The 24,401-nt window shown below is 41.1% G+C and overlaps 1 protein-coding gene across 1 annotated transcript in view; it reads left to right on the plus strand.

Annotated features, from left to right (window-relative positions):
* The window catches only part of vwa5b1 (von Willebrand factor A domain containing 5B1), a 33,375-nt gene that overhangs the window by 1,092 nt on the left and 7,882 nt on the right, over nucleotides 1-24,401 (plus strand). Inside the window, exons 2-17 of the mRNA XM_039801491.1 lie at nucleotides 2,211-2,367; nucleotides 2,552-2,713; nucleotides 3,576-3,795; nucleotides 4,030-4,184; nucleotides 6,982-7,113; nucleotides 8,451-8,575; nucleotides 10,809-10,985; nucleotides 15,072-15,182; nucleotides 15,329-15,531; nucleotides 17,644-17,758; nucleotides 17,976-18,161; nucleotides 18,414-18,603; nucleotides 19,420-19,619; nucleotides 20,671-20,917; nucleotides 21,863-22,156; nucleotides 23,558-23,695. Coding sequence (XP_039657425.1) covers nucleotides 2,229-2,367; nucleotides 2,552-2,713; nucleotides 3,576-3,795; nucleotides 4,030-4,184; nucleotides 6,982-7,113; nucleotides 8,451-8,575; nucleotides 10,809-10,985; nucleotides 15,072-15,182; nucleotides 15,329-15,531; nucleotides 17,644-17,758; nucleotides 17,976-18,161; nucleotides 18,414-18,603; nucleotides 19,420-19,619; nucleotides 20,671-20,917; nucleotides 21,863-22,156; nucleotides 23,558-23,695 — 2,794 coding nt within the window. The 5' untranslated portion in view covers nucleotides 2,211-2,228. The remainder of the gene's footprint in view (nucleotides 1-2,210; nucleotides 2,368-2,551; nucleotides 2,714-3,575; nucleotides 3,796-4,029; nucleotides 4,185-6,981; nucleotides 7,114-8,450; nucleotides 8,576-10,808; nucleotides 10,986-15,071; nucleotides 15,183-15,328; nucleotides 15,532-17,643; nucleotides 17,759-17,975; nucleotides 18,162-18,413; nucleotides 18,604-19,419; nucleotides 19,620-20,670; nucleotides 20,918-21,862; nucleotides 22,157-23,557; nucleotides 23,696-24,401) is intronic.

Below are 24,401 nucleotides of genomic sequence, written 5' to 3' on the forward strand. Positions count from 1 at the left end.
TGCCTAAAACGTCGGATGGACTTTTAGAAAGACTGATTGAATTTTTCATTGATTATGAAGGACCTCTTGTGTAGCCACGGAGTGTAAAAGTTGTGTCTGTGGAGATTAGTCAAAGCAGTTTGAGTCTTCTAAGTGAATGGGATTTTGTGGTTTGTGTGGTTTCGCCCGGTGTTTTTATTGCAATCAGTCACAATATCATAAATAAAAGGCACATTACTGGTCAGTCTGCAGCTAAACAAGCAAGCAAGCAGAGCTGTCTCTATGGAAATTGCTTTCGTCATAACACTTCATATCAAGCCTGTGCTGTGGCTCTGGTCGTGCAGCAGGCACAGACCCTTGACAGCAGATAACCAAGATTGCTGGTGGCGGAGACGACATTAACAATGAGACACAGCCCTGAAGCAACAGATAATTGCATTGTATAACTTACATAATTAGTGGCTCTTCATTCTTCCTAAAATATTTCTTCATGTATCTGAAGTTTCTTTTTTCACCTCATATGGCACTGAATACTGCTGTTGTTGTACATTGTAGGTGTGTTGTAATGATGATATCACCCTGCATTCTTCTTTATTGCTGTGACCTTTATCTCAAATGTTCTAAGTACCTGTGTCACCCATCCTAAGGCTCCTTGCTTTTATATCATACCCTTACAGATTAATAAAGGTTGAAATATCAATAAAACCTGCTGCAATGAATTTACATCTGCTTTCATCTAGTTGTATAGTCTGTATGTAATTTATTTATGTAATAGGGACAGTACACATCTTCTTAGCTATATCAGTAGCAGTTATGTGCTGATTTACATCTGTAGTCCCTGGGCAGGAAACAGATCTCGGTTAGGAAAGCAGCAGTAATGAGACCCTGCTGTGTGTTTGATGTTAATGCTTAGTAACAAGCGTGGTAAAAAGGAGGGAAAAAGAAAAAAATACTTACGTAATTACAGAATAAAGAATCACACGATGAAACTGCGTAAAATCTGTAAATTAAACCATAATTTGTGAAATAATTTAAGAAATTGTTAAAAGTCAAGCTATTATTATGAAGTGTTTTATAATGACATATTACCACAATAACTCTTTGTTTCATTCCACTTTTTAATTTCATAATAATTTTTTTTTAAATTTCATATCACTTATCATTGATCGCATGCCCCTGCAGGCTCAACAAGTGCTACCATTTAGCCATTTAGCACTTAGCTAGAGCAACAACAATGGCAAACTTATTCTGAATCAACGATCTAGCCGCTGCTTTAAAAATACGGACTCTAATATCACCCTTTTGATTATTTATCTCAACGAGGCTGCACATGCAACCTCCCTAGCTGGCTAACTAGTTAGGCGGGGGTTTGTAGCTAATGTTAGCTAGTTAATTCAGAGTTACCTCGTCTTTGTTTGGTTTCTAAAGATGTGTCACAACTCTGAAGTCTAACTCACAGGCTATTTACTTCCATGCAGAATAAGCTCAGAAGCTCACAGCCTAGCTAGTTACCAGCAAGGTAGAAGTCCTCTTCAATCTTGAAACTTACAATTCACAAATCACATCAATCGTCATTCAACCGTGCAGTACAACGTAGTATAATTCAATCTCTGCATTTAACCCATCCTAAGCATTAGCAACAGTGGACAGCCACATAGCACCATGCGGGGGAGCAACTTGGGTTTCACTGTTCAAGGACACTATGACATGGTGCCAATCTTGTGGTTGAAGGATGACCCGCTCTGCCTCTGTGCCACACAGCCACCAGCTGATATGACATTACCAGCTTTGTTAAGCTAAATAAATAAAACGAGATGTTAGTTTCTATCTGTGTCTGTCTTTATTTACAGCAGCAGCTAGTTGGTTGGTTCAGAATAGCTTTGGACATTGTGGTTTCTCTAGCTAACAGGAGCTAACTGGCTACATTAAGTAGTTTGTTGAACTAGCTTGAGAGGTGGGGGGAATGTGATTGGGATTAGGGAGGGTGGAGAAATGATTGTATAATAAATATGAAATAAAACTTTGTTAAGAATAATGGAATAACATGCCGTAATAAAGAGTTACATTTTAAATACTTTCTTCTTCAATTGTTGTTTAAATCATACATCTAACATAATTCATTAATATGGTTATTTATTTCATTGTGACAGCTTTTGTGTCTGAAATGCCATCATTATCATTATCTGATGATATTTTTTTGTCTTTTTTTCTGACATGTGGCAACAAACCAGATTCCTAAAACCAGCACCATGCCAGGACTCATTAACAAGGAAAACCGGACTGCTCTGCCCCTCAGTGTCTCTGACATAACTTCCTGTGTCAGGGGTTATACTCTGGCCTTGACAGCCTCTATGACCTATGAAAATATTGAGGATCATGCAATTGAGGGTGAGTGTGTACGCTATAGGAGACTAAGTTGTTTATTTCAGCTAGACTAGGAACGCTAGCCACTTTCAACCAACCTTATGCTCTGAAACACTTGTAAAATTATTGACTGAAAATATGTAGTTGCTTGTTTGCCGCCTCTGGTTCATGCCCTTAATTATTTTTTTCCACTCTAACTGCCTTTTAGGGATCTTCATTTATCCACTGGAGGAAAATGCTATTGTTGTGGGGTTTGAGTCTATGATATCCAGTCAGATTATAACACTTCAAATCAAAGACAAGGCAAAACTTGACGACTGTTATCAGGATTGCTGCAACACATCCAATGGAGCCCTTCAGAGTGGCAGCGGTAAGATTAAAGCTGCTCTAATCAATATTGTTATATTAGCAATTGATCAAATTACTGTTTGTGAAACCTTGTTTCCAGGAGCAGCAGCAGCAGCAGCAGGCAGCTGTTTTCAATGACAAAAAGTCATATAAACCCATTGTACGCTATACCTGCTCAGCACCAAACGACAGACAGCCTACATAGTGGAGCATTTAGCAGCTAAAGAGCCAGATATTTCCCTCAGGACAGCTTAAAAGTTGTACGTCAATGTTGTGTTTACAGCTTGTTGTGCTGCACCCCAAAAGCATAATTTGGGGGCAGTCCAGTGCTTCAGTGTAATGCCATCAGGGTTATCTTGGATGAGGAGTGTGACTACAACATTTTAAAAGCTGTTATTAAAAAATGAGAGTGAGGGCTGTGGAAGACAGTTCAAGACAGGTCTAAGGAAAGATTGCGTACTCATACTAAAAAGTCAAATAATTTCTCTGCCTCTGCTCATCCGTTTTTTTAAATCTGTCTCTCACGAAGTCCCCAAACTTTATAGAAGTGCAATACTAAATTGGTGTTAGTACTTCTTTAAGTCTTCAGTAACATGGGCAGTATTTATGGACAGAATTATGGGTTAGGTTTGGATAGATGCAAGTGAAGTGATACAATATAATGGTGTGATATTATAATAACATTATAGTGTGGTACTTCACCTAAACAAAGAAGCCCGTATCACTCTCTATATCTGAACATTAAAATCTGTTTTAGGCATGAAAGAAAACTTTCTGGACAGCTTTGCATTAGCTTTGGCACCTTGAGAGTCATATAAATTGTGCTAATGTATATATACACTGTATGCAATATGGCTGGTCACTAATCTAGTCTGGTGTTACAGGACACATAGTGATTGATGAGGATTTGGAGAGGACAGTGTTAGTGGTTAACCTCGGGCTCATCCCTCCTATGGAGACGGTCCATATTCTGGTTAGTACCTCGGCTGAGCTCTCCACCCTGCCCAATGGAGGCATCAGGGTCTCATCCCCACCAGTGTGTACTCCTCGGGTACAGAGGACCATCAACGAGGAGCAGGGACTATCCCCAAACTTCTCCAGAACGTAAGAAAAAACAGCTACGCTCATAAAAACAATATAAAAGCCAGTGTCTTGTTAATATTACATGTTACTTGTTACAATGTTGGCATACTTTAGATTGGATTTGTCACTGTCAACTGGAACTTTAGGCCCCAAATGCATGTTTGTATGGATGGAAACTGACTACACTAACATTTGACAGTATATGTTCATTCAAGATGGCTCCATTTGAAGTTAGTTATGCTTTGCTACTTTTAGGCGGGACAGGCATAGTTGTGCTTCAAGTCCTCACGATCAAACTCCCAACTCCCCTCAGCTGTGGTTGGCTTCACTGCTGGAGGAGGAGGCCATCAACTCCATGGACTACGAGTTTAACTTCCAGCTGGAGATACGGGCTCCTTATCTCCTCGCAGGTCAGAGAATTACCAAATACTAGTGATATATTTGATAGCTGTATTCTCTTTGGGAAAATCCACTTGTGGAATTGCACCCATGAGCTGCTGTAGAAATATATGTTTTTGCCACTTTATGTAATGGTACATCAAGCGTGATTGCTCAAGCTATTCTGTAATCAAGCATTGCATTTCAGTGTTTCTTGAAAGCTCTAATGTGTGCAGTAAGTAGTTGTAATTGTGAAGCATCCTGTAGTGAAAAGGGGAAAAAAAAGCACTGTCCTTATGTGTTATCGCAGTTAGTGGGCCCTATATTGCACTCAGCGCAATAGCCTTTGTACACCGACGCATGTATCATTCCTATTTTGCACCCGACACACAGCGGACTTTTCCCTCCACAGACGCACGTCGGTAAATTAGGGAATGTATTTGCGCTCCAGGGGGCGGTTCAGCGAAAAGAGGAGGCGTGTTCCGGCACAAACGTTATGTGGTCCTATTTTGCAGTTTCAGAAAACAATTCCGCCACTGACCAGGAAAAACCTGGTCTAAAGTCGTGGCGCTAGTCTAAAGTCAGTGTGTGCTATTTCAGATGCTATTTTAGGGGCGCATGCTTGGCCATAATGTAGCGTGTGCACAACGCGCATACACTTCTCTCATCTACAGCAGTTCCCATTTTTGAAAACCATACATAATTACAAAGAAAAATATTACTGAAAATGCGCTTCATGTGTTTGGATAGATCAGGAGGCATTTTACATAATCCTCAAAAAGTCGCAGCATTCTTTGTGGCTTGTTGTGTTTTACACATTTCCATGAATCATGGATGTGTTGATGACATAAATGAGGAAATATTAGAGGACTTAAGGAGACGTGATGTTGAACTACGGTGGGATTGGACAGTCCGGCGGAATCTGGTCCGGGAGTAATGCGCGATGCGCTCCTGGTGGATCGGGTGGACGGAGATGGAGTGGGGGGAGGAGGAAGGGGCACAACAGGAGCAGGTGGTGCGTTTGGAGGCCCACGCTCCATGGCTGCAGCAATCCTCTCCAGACTTGAGGAGATGCGCCCGAGAGGCCGCAGCAACATCGCCACCCGGCTAAGACGGCATTTATTACTTTGCCACATCCCGGACAGCTCCCGCTGGCGTGCGCCAGGCAAATCCTCCATCATAATAGCAGTCCGCCATGGAACAAGCGCGCCTGCTCTTAAAGGGAATGAGAGATGACGCTCTGATTGGTTATTTTCACGTTACGCCCAAACCACACCTAGCTACTTCAGACCAACCCATTTTAGATTTGCGTCGGGCGCAAGAGTCAGTTATCCCGCCGGTATTATAGCAACAGCGGCCGAGATCCGCCCACAAAGCTACTTGCGTTTGGGGTTTCATACTTGCGTTTCAGATCGTTAAAATAGGGCCCAGTGTGTGTTTATGTCACACAGTGCAGCTCTTATATAGCTGTGAATTGGGAACATTATTGGGCAACACTAAACTTGTTCAAGCAGGGGTCTTCAATGGTTTGTTATCCCAAGGACCCCTTAGCTGACAGAGAGACGGAGCAGGGACCCCCCCCACTACATATTATATAAAATGGAGTTGCATATTAAACTGGGCCTACAATAACACTTACCTTTTTATAGTGAATACAATACTAAGCTATTCAAATAATAATTGACACATTCATGTATTTATACATCATGTTTTATTGTTAAACATACATAGTAGCATGAATCCTTAGGCCTAAAATGTATCTGTGGATGTCATCAATGTTGTTTAAGTAAAATTAAATAAAAAAATCACAAATAGGCCAATTTATTTTTGCTATTAAGACGTTGGCCTCATGTTTATGTATATTTTCAGACATATAACAACATGTTTTTCTTTAAAAAAATGATTAAACCAAAACTTTGTGGCCCCCCCTGCATTAACTCTGAGCACCACCTTAGGGTCCCGGACCACCTGTTGAAGATCTCCGTGTTAAAGGAATGATTTGAATGTTTGGGAACGCTAATTCACTTTCTTGCTTGTGCATGAGTTACTTTAGAAGATCGATACCATTTTCAGATATGAGAGTGGTATTGATCGCCTCATCAACCTCGCAGCAAAAAAAATGTCTCTGACCCTTGTGTCGTCTTCCCGTCGCTCATGAACTTGTTGTCCTTCTGGGTCAAAGTTGAATTTTTGGTGCTCTTTCCGTCGATTATGTCGCTTTTTTCAATGCTTTTGACACTGTTTTTAAACGTTTTTGTCACTTATTTCAACTTATTGTATTGCTGTTCAATAAACCTAATTCATATAACATTATACCTAATTTTTCATTTAAAAAAAAAAAACCAAACAGAAATGATGTGTTATTTTGACTAATAATTAAGATCAGAGGATGTACAACGTACATCCATGCATCCATGTTATATGTTAGGCAATTTGATTGAAAGAAACCCTGATATAGAAAACTTTGAAAACGGGTCAAATTCGACCCGAGGACAACACAAGGGTTAAAAAGCACATTTTCAAAAATGTCAAATTATTTCTTTAAACTCGACAACTTAGTGGTTTGAGCTAAACCAAATCTTCATATTATAACTCATAAAGTAGTTGCTGGTATTTTATTCTTTGTGTTTGCTCAAACTGCAACAGCACTTGAAGGCATCAGTGCACAAGTTATCTTGCTTTTCAAATCTTTTGGAAGTGTCTTGCTCTTATAAATGTGATCGTAGTTTCAATGGGACCTGCTGGTTTGTTATTACTGTTATTACTGGGTGGGGGGGGGGGTAGAGCCACTGGTTATTCCATCTGCTGTGTCTCTGTTTCTCTGCGTAGGTGTAGAGAGCCCGTCTCACGCTATCCGAGCTGATGCAGACCCTCTGGCTCGCTCTGCCACAAGTGTCGTTATCACTCTGGCTGACAAGTACACTTACGACTGTCCTGTCAAAATCCTCATCTACCCCAGTGGTAGGTCCACAGCTTCAAAACTCACTTACAGCACGACCATGTAATTAATTATTGAGTCTCTCCTCTCAAGTGCAATACTCCCATGTTTTTAATTCCAGCCTCGTCAAGCTTCTTTTACAGCATTTTTTTACTAATCAGATCATTTGCGAGGTGATTCACCGGCTCACTTTGTGGTCCTCCTGTTGTCTGACATGCCAGCGGAGTCAGACTGCATTGTGTGGGTGTGCAGTGTCAGGTCTTTTTTTCCCCCCCGTTCTCTCGTCTCTTTCTCTCATTGCCGTCTTGACCTACACTATGTGTGAGCCAGTTGTCTCCCAGAGGCAGGCAGGAATGAGCCCCGGCCTTGCTGATCCAATAGCCCTCTTATGAAAGTTTGGTTCACAAACAGACCTGCTGCCACTGCGAGGCAATTTAATTCAGCTCCGACTGATGATGCAGTTTCAATCACAACATGGATGCTAAGCTCGAGCAGAGAGAATGAGGGAACTGAGCTGCATTACAGGCAGAGCTATAGGCCTACTAATAATCAAAACAAAAACCCCCAGAAAGGAGCAGTCTTTTTTCTTTTTTATCATAAGCTTGGTTGATTAATGGCCATATAAATTACAAGGTTTATGCAAGTTAAATTTGAGACTTTGTAAGACATATTCAATACCACATAGACAATTTATTGGCTTTTTCATAGCCAAGGTAAGAAAGATATATTAATGAAAACCAGAAGGGATAATAAGGCTGAAAATGATTCACCAAATGCATTCATTTATTGACAATTTATATCCCATTTCTGTCAGTACTTTCCAGCAGTACCGGTATATAACAATTCCCAGTAATATCATGAATGAATCATTAAAAATGGACCTGTACCTGTATAAGCAGCAGATAATGGACAGATGGATAAACCAATTAAAAGGTAACTTACTATTTAAGGTCCACATGTGAATTTTACATAAGGTCAGAGGTCTGGATCAATAGTACTGGGGGATTTTCCAGCCAACTAATGACACTGCCAACAGCCGGCTAAAAAAAATTATATTTAGGACCTTTGTAAATAAAATGTAAGCCTTTTAATGCAAGGCATTTTTATGAGAAAACGGAAATCTATGCTTTTTAAGACTTTTTAAGAAATCCTAAATCCCCAGTATTCACTCAACCACTAGAGCTAATTTTGTTGTCTAGAGACCCAGCTGGGATACAGCATCTTTATATGCAACCACCTCTTCAATCTCACATCAACATGGGGATAATTCTGCACTACAGATCACCACGCTCCTGCACTGTCTATCTGCTTATTAATATTTATAGTAATATCTTTGTCCTGGCCAACTGTGTCACTTTAGAGCCACATCTGCCACATGTGCTGATTGAGAACGGAGACATGACGCAGGACGAGTATGATGAGTATTTTCACGGCCGCAGTGATTTCATCAAGGCCACCAAGAAGGACTCCAGCAATGAGAGGAAAGTGAGTGTGTCATTGACATCCGCACCATGTACCTGAACTGATTGCAACACTATTATACCACCAGGAGAGTGGTAAGGACTTCACAGCAGCACAATATACTGCCATAGATACTATTTTTGTGAAGCTGCAGCGATGATGATACGATACATCCTTCAGATCCTTTACTTAGGTAAAAGTACTAATACCACACTGTGAAAATACTCTTCTACGAGTAAAAGTATTGTCAGTAAAATGTAGTCATTCTGCAGAAAAACGTTCCCTGACAGTGTTTCACTATTGCATATGATGTTTTTGGATCAATATTACTGCTTATATTGTGTGTGTTGTATTTGTACTGCTGTAGATGTTAAAGGTTGTGCTTATGTTGAAAAAAAAACACGTCATCCTCCAGATTATCAGAAACATTTCAGTTAAAAATCACCAAATTCAGAGTTACGTGGTTTTCACTGGACAGGAAGGGTATGAAAAACTGTAATCTGTAGTGTAACTAAAGTTGACAAATGAAGCGACGTAAAAAATATAATATTTACCTCAGGGCTGTGCAATTAATCAAATTTTAATTGCAATTTCAATATTAGCTCCTAACGATTACAAAAACAATGTTATTGAGGAAAATGATTATTTTGCACGGTACATTTTGCAAGTAAACGCCTATTTTGTATTGTGTTCTGAAGGGGAATTCAAAAAGTATAACAGGAAAAAGTGTTAGGGGAAATTTTATAGTTCAAGGTGTTTTCACTGTTTGATTTAACGGTTCCACTGTTTTTTGAAGTTCAATAAATGCAACATCTTTCCAAAAGTCAATGAGTAAATGTGTTAAATTGTGACTTCAAAATAGATTTTTTTTTTTCATAATCAAGCAGCCCTAATTTACCTCTGAGATGTAGTGGAATAGAAGTATAAAGTAGCATAAAATGAAAATACTCATACCTCAGTAGGCCTACTTGTAAATGTACATTCCACCACTGCAGTGGTGTTCAGCATTATTATTTTTCAACCTGTTTCATGCCCATTCTCCTCTCTTCTACGGTGAGGCTGTTAAGAGACCAGCGGACCTAAACAGGAGAAGGAGGAAGAGCACTTTAAGCCATAAAAATGGGTTTCTATGGAAACACTCCAAAGGCTCGCCACAGTCGACCTGGAGTTTCCCCGCACATCCACGATAATTGATGTGCTCTGCCTATAAACCAGATCGTCTCTTTTTTTGCCTTCTTTAAGTGTTAAAATCAAGCCTGAAAGTCTAGTTATCTCATGGTGCCAACTCTGCCCATTTAAACGTATATGCTTTAGATCAGGGGTCGTCAACGTTTTTTAGGCCAAGGACCCCTTACCTGAAAGAGAGACAAGCAGGGACCACCTACTACATTTATATTGTATAAAATTGAGTTACACAATAAACTGGGCCTACAATAGTCTCGCATTGACAGACCTTCCTCCACAGCACTGCAAAGGAGGGTCTGGCTAGTCCACACAGCATTCCGGAATGGGAGAATAACGTGCTCTGGTTTATTGGCATTTCTTTAAACCAATCACAATCATCATGGGCGGCGATAAGCGCCGGACGGAACAACCGCGTCTCTGCAAAATAGCCTCGGGAAGGAACTTGTTTTGGTGGAACTTGTGTACGTTCAAAAGTTGTTTTAGTCGTGCAACATAAACTCAGATTGGACAGATAGTCTAGCTAGCTGTGTGGATTTACCCTGCAGAGATCTGAGGAGCAGTTAACCATAGTCCTCACAAATCCACCGGAGTTTAGAACACCGACACAAAGAAAGCCCAAGGTGACGGATATCCAGCCTAAATGAGTGAAATCTGGCAACGGAGCAATCCCGGAAGTGGAACGCCGTGGATCTAGACTAGGCATACAATAACGTGCAGGGCGGCCTGAAGCCTTTACACATTCCTTTTTATGGTGCCCTACAATATTTAGCTTCTATTTACATATTCATATATCATCATGTTTTAATGTCAAACATACATGTGGAAGGCACAGTGAATCCAGAAGCTTAACTGTATCTGTGGATGACTACCATAGTGGATACCTTTCCTGTAGGCCAGTAAGCGTATCATTAATGTTGTTAAGTTTTTTTTTTTTACGAATAGGCCGATTTATCTTTGCTAATAATATGTTGCAATTATATACTACCCCCCTGCAGTGACTCTGAAGACCCCCTAGGGGTCGTGGACCCCCTACTGATCTGTGCTTTAGAGTTATTTTCCTCTGTCTTCACAGGTAGATATAATTCACAGGCGACTCCACAAGGACATCCTCCACAACCCTGTGGTCATGTTGAACTTCTGCCCTGACCTCAAGTCCATCAGCTCCGACCTGAGGAAGGTTCACGGCGAGTTCATCTTCCTGATCGACCGCAGCGGCAGCATGAGTGGTGTCAACATCAACCGTGTGAAGGTATTTGTTTATTACACCCCCCCTCCCCCCCACTGCGAAGGAGGGTCTGGCTAGTCCACACAGCATTCCGGGATGGGAGAAACACGTGGTGTGGTTTATTGGCATTTCTTTAAAGGAACACGCTGACTTATTGGGAATTTAGCTTATTCACCGTAACCCCCAGAGTAAGACAAGTCCATACATACCCTTCTCATCTCCGTGCGTGCTGTAACGCTGTCTGACGGCTCCAGCATTAGCTTAGCCCAGCACAGATCCTGCAGGTAACTGGTTCCAACTAGCCTACTGCTCCGAATTGTGACAAAAGTGACAAAATGACGCCAACATGTTCCTATTTACACGTTGTGATTTGTAGAGTCACAGCGTGTACAAAAAACAACGTAACATGAGACACAGCCATCTTCTAACAGTAAACAAACCGGGAACTATATTCTCAGACAGGCTTGTTGCGAGCATATCACTCCGCCCAAGTACTATATTCTTCGCCCGCAGAATATAGTTCCGGTTTGTTTACGTAGTAAGACGGCTGTATCTCAGTTACGTTTTTTTTTGTAACGCTGTGACTCTACAAATCACAACATGTAAATAGGAACATGTTGGCGTTATTTTGTCACTTATTTGGAGCAGTAGGATTACTGGAACCATTCACCTGCCTGTTCTGTTATGGGCTGGAGCCGACAGACAGCTTTACAGCACACACGGAGATGAGAAGGGTATGTATCGACTTGTCTTACTCTGGGGGTTACGGTGAATAAGCTAAATTCCCAATAAGTTGGCGTGTTCCTTTAAACCAATCACAATCGTCACGGACGGAGCCACGCTGCCTCTGCAAAATAGCCTTGAGAAGGAACTTGTTTTGGTTAAATGTGTGTACGTTCTAAAGTTGTTTTAAAACTCAGATTGGACAGATAGTCTAGCTAGCTGTCTGGATTTACCCTGCAGAGATCTGAGGAGCAGTTAACCATAGTCCTCAGAAATCCACCAGAGTTTAGAACGCCAACGCAAAGAAAGCGGAAGTTGAGGGACATCCGGGCGAAAATGAGGGACATCCGGCAAGCGGAGCAACCCCAGAAATGAAAAATCGTCGATATAGATTACCACCCACCCAGACAAAAATCAAGAAAAGATGACACAGTAACTACAATATTTAAGACCATACAACAAAATAGACAATACACTATAAACCAAATAAACATGTGTTTAAATAACTCCATAAGCATATATAAGACCATAAAAGCTGTTTCATGCTTCTTCTTGTATTCAGCGCGGTTGGGGTGCTGCGGATGGAGCGCCTGCTCGCCGCGAACCGTCTGGTCTTTCATACTGATTGTGGCCAGAGCAGCTCAAAGAACGGGCTTCTTCTCTCCTGTAGCCAATCATTGCAACGCAGTCTATGTGACCGCGTCCACATTGTTACAAAATCTTGGAGGTCAGGCAGCCTTTGCGTCATATTGCTGTCCGCACGGCACCAACCGCGCTAAACGCAAGAAACATGAAACAGCTTTAAGCCCATCATTCACGTCTCTCCCAAGCACAACGCTTCCCAGGAGCCCTCCAGAAAATTCAAGTACCTTCCATATTTTCAAGTGTATAGACATCCAATCTGGAAAACCTGTTTGTATGACATCTTTTCGAATGCCGCTGTGTGAAGGTATTTGAAATGTCAGCGTGGTGTGCAGCGTTTAATTTCTTGCATAGATGCAGATGCAAACATACATTAAGGCACATGCTGATTTACTGTACATATAAACTAGTATATATCACACATTTTGTTTCCTTAAAATTATATTTAGTTACAGTTGACACCAAAAAGAACAAAATAAAAATATACAAAGGAAAAACGAATGCCTCAATGCCCACAAATGCCCACACATAGTAAACGTGATATGTAATTTGAGGCAGTATAATTGCTTTGCTAGGAGATTATATGTGGTCAGCCAGCTGTGTAAAGGGCATGTACACAAGGATATCCATCAAATAAGTAATTCACCAAATGTGTCCCAGTTGCTAGGTTTTAGACAGCAGCAATCTTTGAAGTCTTATCAGAAGTCATGTGACGTTTTTTCAATACCTACAGAGCCAACTCATTCAAGGCTGATATATTTTTTAAATTATATGTTGGCACTTATTTGGCTGCTTGTGCACGGAGTGACCCTGCCCTATGCTGTGATGCTGACTGGTGTTGATTTGTGACTCAGACTTTGAGGCTTTTATCGGATGTGTCTGATACTACAGAGTCTGGGCTTAAAGCCAGTGATTTAATGACTATTTACCACTGGTCTTTTAAGAAATCCCACAGCCATGAAAAACATCTTTTATTCCATCCTCTGTCATCTTACTCAACAAAAGGCTGTTTTATTTGATATTAGTGACTGCTGCTGTTTCTTTTTACTATATATATTTAATAGGTGCTCTAATTTTTGCACTTTAATTGCAACCGTTTGGCCCAGTTATTTTGTTAGTTATTTATTGTCTTTATCTAATGTATTCTAAACCCTGGTAGAGGACAGCTTAAGTGTAGCATGTCTGTGAAGCCGAAGAAAGAATGTGAGTGGAAAATAAATATGTCTAATCTAATCTAATCTAATCTAATACCTTTTAAAAATATCTCTTGAACATCACATATTGATTTTTTTTCTTTGTTAATGCACTTGAACAAGTATTTTGTTGTGGACTGTCTGGTGATCGTTGTGCTCTCCACCTGAGTGAAGGTTGAGATAAGTAGTGTTCTAGAAAGGGCCCCTCTGCTGTAGAAAGAGCAGTGATGGATGAAATGACACTGCAGGATGCCACTCTCCACTCACTCCCTGTCCTTGAGAAAATGTGCTGTGCAGCGCCGCGGAGGAGGGTCTGGCTAGTCCACACATCATTCTGGGATGGGAGAAAAACATGCTTGGGTTTATTGGCGCCGGATGGAGCAAAGGTGCCTCTGCAAAATAGCCTCGGGAAGGAAGTTGTTTTGGTGGAACGTGTACGCTCAAAGGTTGTTTTAGTCGTGCAACAGAAAACTCAGATTGGACAGATAGTCTAGCTAGCTGTCTGGATTTACCCTGCAGAGATCTGAGGAGCAGTTAACCATAGTCCTCAGAAATCCACCAGAGTTTAGAACGCAGACACAAAGAAAAAGGAAGGTGACAGACATCCTGCCGAATTGAGGGACATACGGCGGAATTTCCGGCGGCACCGGAGCATTCGGAAATGAAACGTTGTGGATATAGACTAGCTGGGACGTCTCTGCAGCACTACAATACTTAATTCAGAATGGTTTGACACATTGCCTTTAACAAATATTGCGCCCCCATTGCGATTTGGGTATTGCACTAGTCCAGGGGTCACCAACCTTTTTGAAACTGAGAGCTACTTCATGGGTATTGAGTCATACGAAGGGCTACCAGTTTGATACACTCTTCTGAAATAACACATTTGCTCAGTTTGCCTTTAGTTATATATGATTATTAATGATTAATGATACTCTATCTATGTGAAGCAACTGATCATGTTAATGATTTCTCACAATAATTATCAACAATGACTTAACAAGATGGAAAACAGATAATATCAATATTCTATTTTCATTTTTAGAACAGGCCTGAGGGCTACTAATGTGGTCCTTGGGGGCTACCTGGTGCCCGTGGGCACCATGTTGGTGACCCCTGCACTAGTCCATATTGCGATTTCGATAAAATTGCGATTAATTGCGCAGCCCTAGACTACTCAAAGCGCTTTTACATAGTACAGGAACCATCCACACACATTCATACACTGTGGCCAAGGCTGCCACACAAGGTGCCACCTGCTCATCAGATAAACATTCACACACATTCACACACTAATGGCGCAGCATCGGGAGCAATTCGGGGTTCAGTGTCTTGTCCAAGGACACTTGAAATGGCACTACAGGGCCAGGGATTGAACCGCCGACCTTCCGATTGGTAGGTGACAACTCTACCACCTGAGCCTCAGCCGCCCATTAGGCACCTAATGAGCAGAAGAGTTTTGCCTTTTATTTTCTTTTAAGATTTTTACAGTCTTTGCTCTGTTCTACTCTCTGGACATGAAGTCAATCTGCTCTCGGTCTCTCGCTCTCAGGATGCCATGGTGGTGATTCTCAAGAGCCTCGTGCCAGGCTGCCTTTTTAACATCATCAGCTTTGGCTCCACATTCAAATCCCTCTTCACAACCAGCCAGAAGTACGAGGAGGTAAAGCAGTTCGATAATACATCCCTGCAATTCAGTAAATAATTAGTGCATGTGTGTTAACTCCGTTGGGAAAATTGAGCCAAAGCAATCGTGAGATACTGCAACTTAAAAAAATCACAATTTATCTTCTCTCCGCTTCATCTCAGGAAGCCCTCGACCTGGCCTGTGAGTATGTTAGGAAGATCAGAGCCGACATGGGGGGGACCAACATCCTGGCACCGCTCAAGTGGATCCTGAGGCAGGCGATGTTCACCGGACACCCCCGCCTACTCTTCTTGCTCACCGACGGGGCCGTCAGCAACACAGGCAAAGTAATCGAACTGGTCCGCAGCCACGCACGTTACATTAGGCAAGTATCACTGTTAAAGCTATAGTGCGCAATTATTTTATATTAATGAACATCTGTTACATTCAAGCATGGGTGGTGATGGCGCAGTGGATATGACACGTGCCTTTGGAGTGGGAGGTCTGGGTTCGATTCCCACTGCGATACATCAACCAATGTGTCCCTGAGCAAGACACTTAACCCCTAGTTGCTCCAGAGGCGTGTGACCTCTGATGTATATAGCAATTGTAAGTCGCTTTGGATAAAAGCGTCAGCTAAATGACATGTAATGTAATGTAAAAGCCATTGCCTAATTAGTCACGTATTGCCAGACCTTCCTCCACAACGCTGTGGAGGAGGGTCTGGCGAGTCCACACAGCATTCCCGGATGGGAGAAAAACGTGCTCTGGTTTATTGGCATTTCTTTAAACCAATCACAATGGTCTTGGGTGATGCCAAGCGCCAGAAGGAGCAACGGTGCCACTGAAAAATAGCCTCGGGAAGGAACTTGTTTCGGTGGAACGTGTGTACGTTCAAAAGTTGTTTTAGTCGTGCAACAGAAAACTCAGATTGGACAGATAGTCTAGCTAGCTGTCTGGATTTACCCTGCAGAGATCTGAGGAGCAGTTAACCATAGTCCTCAGAAATCCACTGGAGTTTGATCCTGGAAGTGGAACATCGTGGGTATAGACTACTGCCAAATTAGTTGATACTAGGGGTGCACGACTGACAAAATGTCACGATTCGATTCAATATCGATTTTTATGCTCAAGATTTGATTCAAAATTGATTTGATTCATTTTCGATTCAAAATCGATTTTCGATTCAAAATCGATTTTCGATTCAAAATCGATTTTCGATTCAAAAACGATTCTCGATTCAAAAACGATTCTCGATTCAAAAACGATTCTCGATTCAAAAACGATTCTCGATTTGTAGGGTTTGGACTGGATTGGATTGAGGTTGGGATGAATGGATTGGATGAGGGTGGGGTGGGTGGGTGGTTTGGTGATTGCCATATTGCTGTATTATACCACCTGTACTGCAAGATTTGAACTGCTTATAGGTCAGAATTGTATTTTTATTGGCAAAAATCAATAAAATTTGTTAAACAAAAACAATTCTCGATTTAAAAAACGATTCACAGTATGTAAATGTATTTACTTTTCTCATGTGATTGCAGTAGACATACAATAAAAAAAAAAAAAGAATTCTATGAATCGATTTTGAATCAGTAGAGCTTGAATCGCGATACGAATGTGAATTGATATTTTTGCACACCCCTAGTTGATACAAATCTTATTAAGGCACAAAACTCTCTTTGTATTTCTCAGTATGGCTATGTTTACAAAAACAACATTGTTTTAAAGCTGAATTCAGAGTTAGGAAGGGGTGGGGGGTATTGGGGAAGCTCCCTGAAGGATGCAAGCACCAACTGTCAACTGGGAGTGAGCGCCGGAGGCACAATAGATCTGCAATATGCTGGGAAATCATTTCATTTTGCAGCCTGCATCTAAGTCTCACACTGTGAATCCCCCTCCTGAGTCACTGTGGAAATAATTGACTTTTGTCTTCCCTCTTTTAATGGATGACTGCTCCCAGACGATTGCATTAGATACACAGAGCTTGGCCAATTCATCGACACTTCCTGGGTCATTATCACACTATGCTTACAAATCAGCGCAGTCAGTCAGAGACAAGACCAAAAAAAACAATCAATCTCTGTCCCAAAAATCCATGTGAGGTTTTTAACTACGTAGAAGGTGACATTTCCGCTTTGAACTGCACTTTCTTTGATCTCATTTCAAAATGAAAAAGCGACGTAGCTGGTGCAATGAAATCAGCCAGCTCATCCCTCAGTTAAAAAGGGAATAAAAATGGTGAAATATAGCATCAGCCAACCTCCCCAGAGAACTCTGAGGGGCAGCAGGCATGTCTCAACTTTCCACCATGAAAGATAATTTCCTGTTTGGCTCATCTTTATCTTTCCCCCCAAATCTGTGTTTGACAAATTAGATTGTTTAGCATCTCTGTAGATCTCTGCGAAATGTGTGCACATCCTGAGAAGACACCTGTTATCATGCATATATCCCTCGATCTGTCCATAGAGCTGCAGTGTTTAATGTGTTTGTGCAGATGTTTTACGTTCGGCATAGGACAGAGTGCTTGCAGGAGGCTGGTGCAGGGACTGGCGACAGTTTCCAAAGGAACAGCAGAGTTCCTGGTTGACGGAGAGAGGCTGCAGCCCAAGGTACTCATTTCCAGCTTTCTGTTTCACTCCAAAGACAGCCAGCTATTCTGAGGCCCACTGGAGAGCCATTATGCTGTGGTTTCTAAGCACCGAGTGTCTGCCACTGATACAAATTAGGATTATTTTTTATTAGGATATCTCAGTGACGCCATTCGCTTCATGTGCTGGTCACGAAGAAGCTGTGGTTTATATCTGAAAGTCTATTATTACTCCACAGATGATAAAGTCCCTGAAGAAAACCATGTCTCCGGTCCTCAGTGACATTTCCATCGAGTGGCTCTTTCCTGAGACCAAAGAAGTGCTGCTGTCCCCTGTGGGAAACACCTTCCTGTTTCCAGGGGACAGTCTGATTGGCTACAGTGTGGTTTGCGACACCACCCGCTACCATGCCAACCCCAAATCTGTAAGTGCAAGACATCAGCTGAGAGGAGACAAAAGACTGCATGCGAGATGACCTTATGTGTTGTAAATGTTTTTCAGCAAAGGAACCTCAATTTAGTTTTGTTAAGGCTCTGTTTGATAAATCATTTAATTGTTTAATGTAAATCACTTATCCGTTACCTCTGAACGGTGTGATTAAAAAGGGCTAACGATGAAGAAGCTTTTTAATCAAACCTTGTGAAGTGGATGCGTCAACTACTTAAAATCTCAACAGGACAAGAGGAGACGATACAGCATGATGCGCTCCATCGAGTCAGCCAGCTCCGTGTTTTACCACTCTCAAGAGGAGGACCCGGTGAAGACGAGTAGTGACAGTCAGGGGTCCTACAGGGAAGCATCTCTGTATGATTCCTACCAGGACTCCATGACAGACAACCCTGCCACCCAAGAGCAAGACACCATGGGTAAGAACCTACAGTACACGCATCCTCTCGCTCGTTACAGTTGTCTTTTATAACACTGGTAGTCTCGCAGTCTCGCAATTCTCCAGTAGCCAAAACATTTCAGTGAACATTACTAAAGCTTGATCATGGCTTTTCTAGTCTCGCATTGCCAGACCTATCTCCACAGCGATGCAGAGTAAGGTCTGGCTACACCACACATACATTCTGGCATAGGAGGGAAAAAGGAGAGGTTGTTTGAATTTCTTTAAACCAATCACAATTGTCTTGGGCGGCGCTAAGCTCTGGGAGCAGCGACGGTTGCTCTGCTAAATAGTCTCGGAAAGGAACTTGTTTAGGTGGAACATTTGTAGCCTCGTGAGACCGTCCTGATCTCGCAAGCTCCAGTTTTCCACTCGCAGATCAGTCTGGCATCTGCAAGGGATATGTTCCTCCCCAATATTTAGAAGAGGTAGATTTAGGGCATAAGGTTGAGGAAACATATGGTTGAGGAAACACAGGGCTTAGGGAACATAGACACGCTCCGCATGGCTGTAGACATCATTGCACATGGTGACTTATTCTATTTATTCCAAACAAAATGTTGCTTTTGGAAATGTAAAAATGAATCTCTTTGGTAGAGGATGTTCCCCATTCAGGAAAGCACTGAACCCGACAAAGAAAAGCTGTGGTGAACTGGGCATCTTTGTCAACAATCTTGAGTTAACCCTCACCAATTCAGACTAGCCGAAACTAACAACTATTTGCATGCCATGTATGTCTAGATTTGCTATTTTGAATTGTTTTTGGACTATTTCTATTTTTTTAACAAAACATCAGGGTTTGATAACAAGACGTCTCCAAGAAGGCGCGCATACAGCACCAACCAGATAAGTGACTACAACCCGGCAAAAAAGGTCTACACTCCCAGTGATCCCAGCTCTGTGGTGGCTAAGAATCCACTGAGGAGAGCCAAAGTCCAGGAGCTGATAGGCCAGATGAGCCCTGAGCACGAGGCCCAGTGGAGGAGCGACTACCAGGTGTGGTCTCACACTGTCAAATGTATCATTCACACGATTGCTATCAAAATGATTTGCACTGGTTTGATTTGTAAAATAGGTCAGCACTTCTTTCTTTTTTTTTGGATTCAGTTGGTAATTTAGTTGTTGCTCACAGATCTCAAACCAGTGCTTCCAAACTAACCTTTCTTTAATAATGATTAATAACATGACATAAACCATAATCAGTTATAATAAAAAAGGCAGGAGAATCTTATTTTGTAACACAACACAGTTTTCATATTGTGATTAGATGGAAAAAGAACACTATTTGTATTCAGTCTGTGTTGATAAATTAAACCACCATCTGACCCTGATCGGGATTTGAGTATAATGACGAACAGACTAATGTGCTCTGTTCAGTAATGAGGGGCAACATTTATGAATGGCAATCAGTTTTGAATATTGCTCAGGGAGCAGCTCAGTATAACTAAACAGAGTTCACTGGGCTCTGAAGAGATCTTCTCTTTGTAAATCAGATTACTATTCACTGCACTCATGCCATGATTAAATTATATCTAATAATTATGTGTTAATATCGTAACTTTCTATTTATGTTTTTGTATGGCCAAATTAATTAAATATCAAATAAATCAAATATTGTACTTTTTTACTCCACTACATTAATCTGACAGCTTTATTTACTGGTAATTGGATTTTTTCACACAAAGCACATGTAGTGTAGTGCTAAACTGATGATCGTAATATCGTGATATTACGATCAAGTGGTGTCTTTTCCTGGTTTTAAAGGCTGCATTACAGTAAAGTGATGTACTTTCTGAACTTACCAGACTATTATAGCTGTTCTATTATTTGCATTTTTCCCCACTTAGACATTATGTCCACATTACTGATGATTATTTATCTAAAATCTAAGTGTGAAGATATTTTGTTAGAGCACCAATTGTCAACCCTAGAATATTGCCTCGATATCGAGGTATTTGATCAAGAATATCGTGATATCTGATTGCCCAGCCCTAACTCAGATTGCATCAGGGTATTTTAATTTGAAAAAAACTTTTTTTGTGTTCAGCCACAGCTGGCAAGCCTGTGTGCCTCATCTTCGAGAGGGCGCCCTGCCAGCTGTCCCAGGCCGCTCCCTCAACAGGAGCCGCCCTTACAGCAAGAAGCCGACTCAGAGCTTCATTTCTATTCCCAGCCTCAGGACAACCCACAGCCCAGCGGTGTTAGCGCGCCGCCAGCAGCTCGCAACTCCGCTGGCGAAGATGGATCCAGATCATCCACTGACAGCCCTTCTGTGGGCAGCGTCGGAGACACAGGTGAGAAAACGGGAGGCAAGGAGGCATTTCATTGGTTCTTTCCAAGCGGACAGCGAGACTGTGATTGGTGGCCGTTTTTACAGGATTACAGCAGACACAGGTGACAGATCTTTTCTGCTCCTTTTTCAGAGCCCTGAAGTTATTTATTGCCGTCGGGCTGTAAGGACCATTTCAAACATGATATAAAAAAAGTGTATATTGGAAATAGTTACCAACCCTGCCTTTAAAGCAATCAAACATTTTAAAGTTGTCATACATTTTAAAGTAGCAATGGCCTTTGACTTAAACTATACAGTCACTATGATTGTCCCTTTAAAGGAATGGTTTTACTTTTTTGGGAAATAGACTACTACTGCATACATATTACATACATATTGCATATGTCCAGTAAAAATGAATGTACACACATAAGAGTGGTATCAATCTGACTCTCTGCAAGAAAACTATTTAGAATTTTTCCCAAAAATATTGAACTATTCCTTTGACATGATAGAGATCCTAATCCCAAATTTCAATTATAAAATATGATTAGCCCTTAAATTCAAGCCAAGACCACAGTGGTTTCATTCAGTCTGATGTGACAAGTATCTTAAATTTAATTAAATGACAACATAAACATTCATCCCAAATCCAAGAGGAGAAATAATGACAGATGGTCGAGCACAGAAGTGACTCGGACAGGAAATGGTTTTTCTATATTTGGGATCACAACAGAACATTAATCAGGAACAAAAGAGGTAGCATTTTAGAAAAACTATGATTTGAGATCCATTAAAGCTGGCTGAACACAGAGAGCTTTGGAAAACCTATGTGATGAGTTAATCCAACACAAATCCAGTCCCAAGTGAGCAGTAGCAGCTGGCGACGAACTTCAGAAGGATTTGAATACATGTCGAGTATGAAATGGAAATTGCACATTCAGGAATCCAACCTGTGATATTTCAGATGGCTATGGACATCAGTTATGTCAAGCAGAAACCCCACAAGAGAGCCACATTTCAGATCTGGGTGCAGCCAGCCAGCTGAAAGGCGACTGCAAGGCCGTGGTGTCCGGACTGCTGTGTGGGAAACCAGCGAGGTGGGAGGTCGTCTTCGATATCGAGCCCTTCCTGAACGGCCGGGAGCGTGAGGAAAAGGTTCACGAGGAGCTGTGGAACGAGACCTTCCACCACATGGCTGGACACTCCATCATACGCGACTTTGAGCACATGGCGGATAAGGAGTGTGACATTGAGCACGGTGAGCTCTTTGGGGATTTTAACGTTTATCGAAAAGATTCTGAGATACGATCGATCGATCGATCGATCAATAGATAGATAGATGGATAGATGGATAGATGGATAGATGGATGAACGAATGGATACAGTAGATATAGCAATAGATAGATAAAAGAGATCAGGAGTAGGTCTTCTGACAATTTCAATTTGAAATATATGCATCTTAAGTCTCTTATCCTATTTCACATAGGTGTTGACATTTTAGAGATACAACATTTTAGGAAATATGCTTATTTGCTTTCTTGGCATAATACATTGATAATAAATAATGACAAAATCAGCCGGATTAAAGAAAGAGACAGAGTAGGTTGATATTTGTACCTTCGGTGCAGTGTTGCCAAGTACTTTCGATGGAAAGTAGCTGAAGCCTGCTCGAAAAGTGGCTAAATGTCGCTTGATGACGCCATGTACTAATTAGCATATTCAATATATCATTATGTCAAATTTCCGCCCCTGTGTAGTGTCAGACAGTGTCAGATCTTCACGTTTCCTTCTCCCTCACTCTGTATCCACATAGAAATATGGCCCATTCAGACTACATGTTACCAGGGGCTTATCACAAAACATTCTGGGCCCTGTAGAAAGGCATTCTGTATGGGCCTCTCCCAGCATCCACAGCTATTCATTCTAGCATCTTTTTGGGCCCCCTCATCACATGAGGGCCCTGGGTACTCAGTCCCATTTCCATCCCCAGTCCACCAGCAGTAACTTCCCAGTTGTTTCCAAGATGCTGCTCTGCAATGCTGAAATCATGATTTTATAACCGCGACATCATCTGACAAAATCACCAAAAACACAAGTTAAAGACAACAGCTGTCCTGTGAGTTGGGCTGTGTTTAATTGTAAAAAGATCACACAGAGAGAACGTTGGAAGCGTTAGAATTCGCACTTTTCCTACTGCACAGCGCACAGCCCCTATCTGCAGTACTATACGACACGCCCATAGACTCGCTACTGCTCCTCAGTCACTGAACAGAAGTCGCGCTCGCCTGACAATATTGGCAACTGTCTTTTACAGAAAGTCGTTGAAAAAAAGTCACTAAGGGGGTCTGAAAAGTCGCTAAATCTAGTGAAAAAGTCGTTGGCAACACTGCTTTGGACCGAGTCAGGCTAGCTTGTTTTCTCCTGAGATAAGCCAACCATCTCCTGGCTGTAGCTTTATATTTAACGGACAGATATGAGAGTGGTGTCTCATCTAAATCTTGACAATAAAGCAAATAAGCGCATTTAGAAAAAATGTCAAACTATTCCTTTAAGCTGCATTTAATGTATGATTCATGTATGAGTTACTGTATGTTTAGAATAATGTTATGTTATCCTATGATATGCTACGTAATCACTGTATGCTTATTATAATTGGCAGGCTCTGGCAGAAAGTACCAGGTATACGCTATTCACACCAGCAAGGCCTGCAACATACTGAGCAAACACACAGCGCTGGTTCCCATCGACCTGGACACTAATGAATATTTGCAGACGTGTATTGAATACATAAACAGCAGTAAGTCATACGGATTTAATGTGATTAAGTCTTTATACCACCCACTGTTCTGTTCTCTCCATATGTTTAAACAGAATGTTCACCTCAAACAAAACCCAACTTCTTTCAGTTGAACTACTTTCATTTGTAGTTTAGAAGTTATAAAGTCTGTAAAGTATAAATTAATAATAAAGTGCTTATAATAATAATAATAATAATAATAATAATTATTCGCTTGCCAAAAGTTAGATATCTCTTTGTTAAATCTGAAGCTACAGAGAGCAGAAAGTTACATTAGCTTAGCTTAGCATAAAGACTAGGAACAGGGGTACACAGCTAGCCTGGCTCTGTACAATGATAACAAATAATGCACCTACCAGGCCCTTTAAAGCTCACTTATATTGCAATATTACTTTTATTTTTATATTATCGTGCAATATTAATTTTCTATTTTAGTTTACTTTACCAAACATATTTTATTGTTTTTGTATTAGGTCCAACATTAGCATTACTCTGTATGCACTTTACATTTATTACTTCAGGAATGTTCTATCTTATCGTATTGTAACTAACATGCTTAAAGCTAGAACCATGAAGAAAATTAATTGGCAACAATTTTAATAATCGAATCATTACAGATTACAAAAGATGCTGCTTTTCTGTGTTTTATATAATTTAAAAAAAAAATTTTTTCTTCAAATGAAATACTTTGAAGTTTTGAAAGTGT

Source organism: Perca fluviatilis, chromosome 5, assembly GCF_010015445.1.
Source record: "Perca fluviatilis chromosome 5, GENO_Pfluv_1.0, whole genome shotgun sequence".
Classification (NCBI taxonomy): Eukaryota; Metazoa; Chordata; class Actinopteri; order Perciformes; family Percidae; genus Perca; species Perca fluviatilis.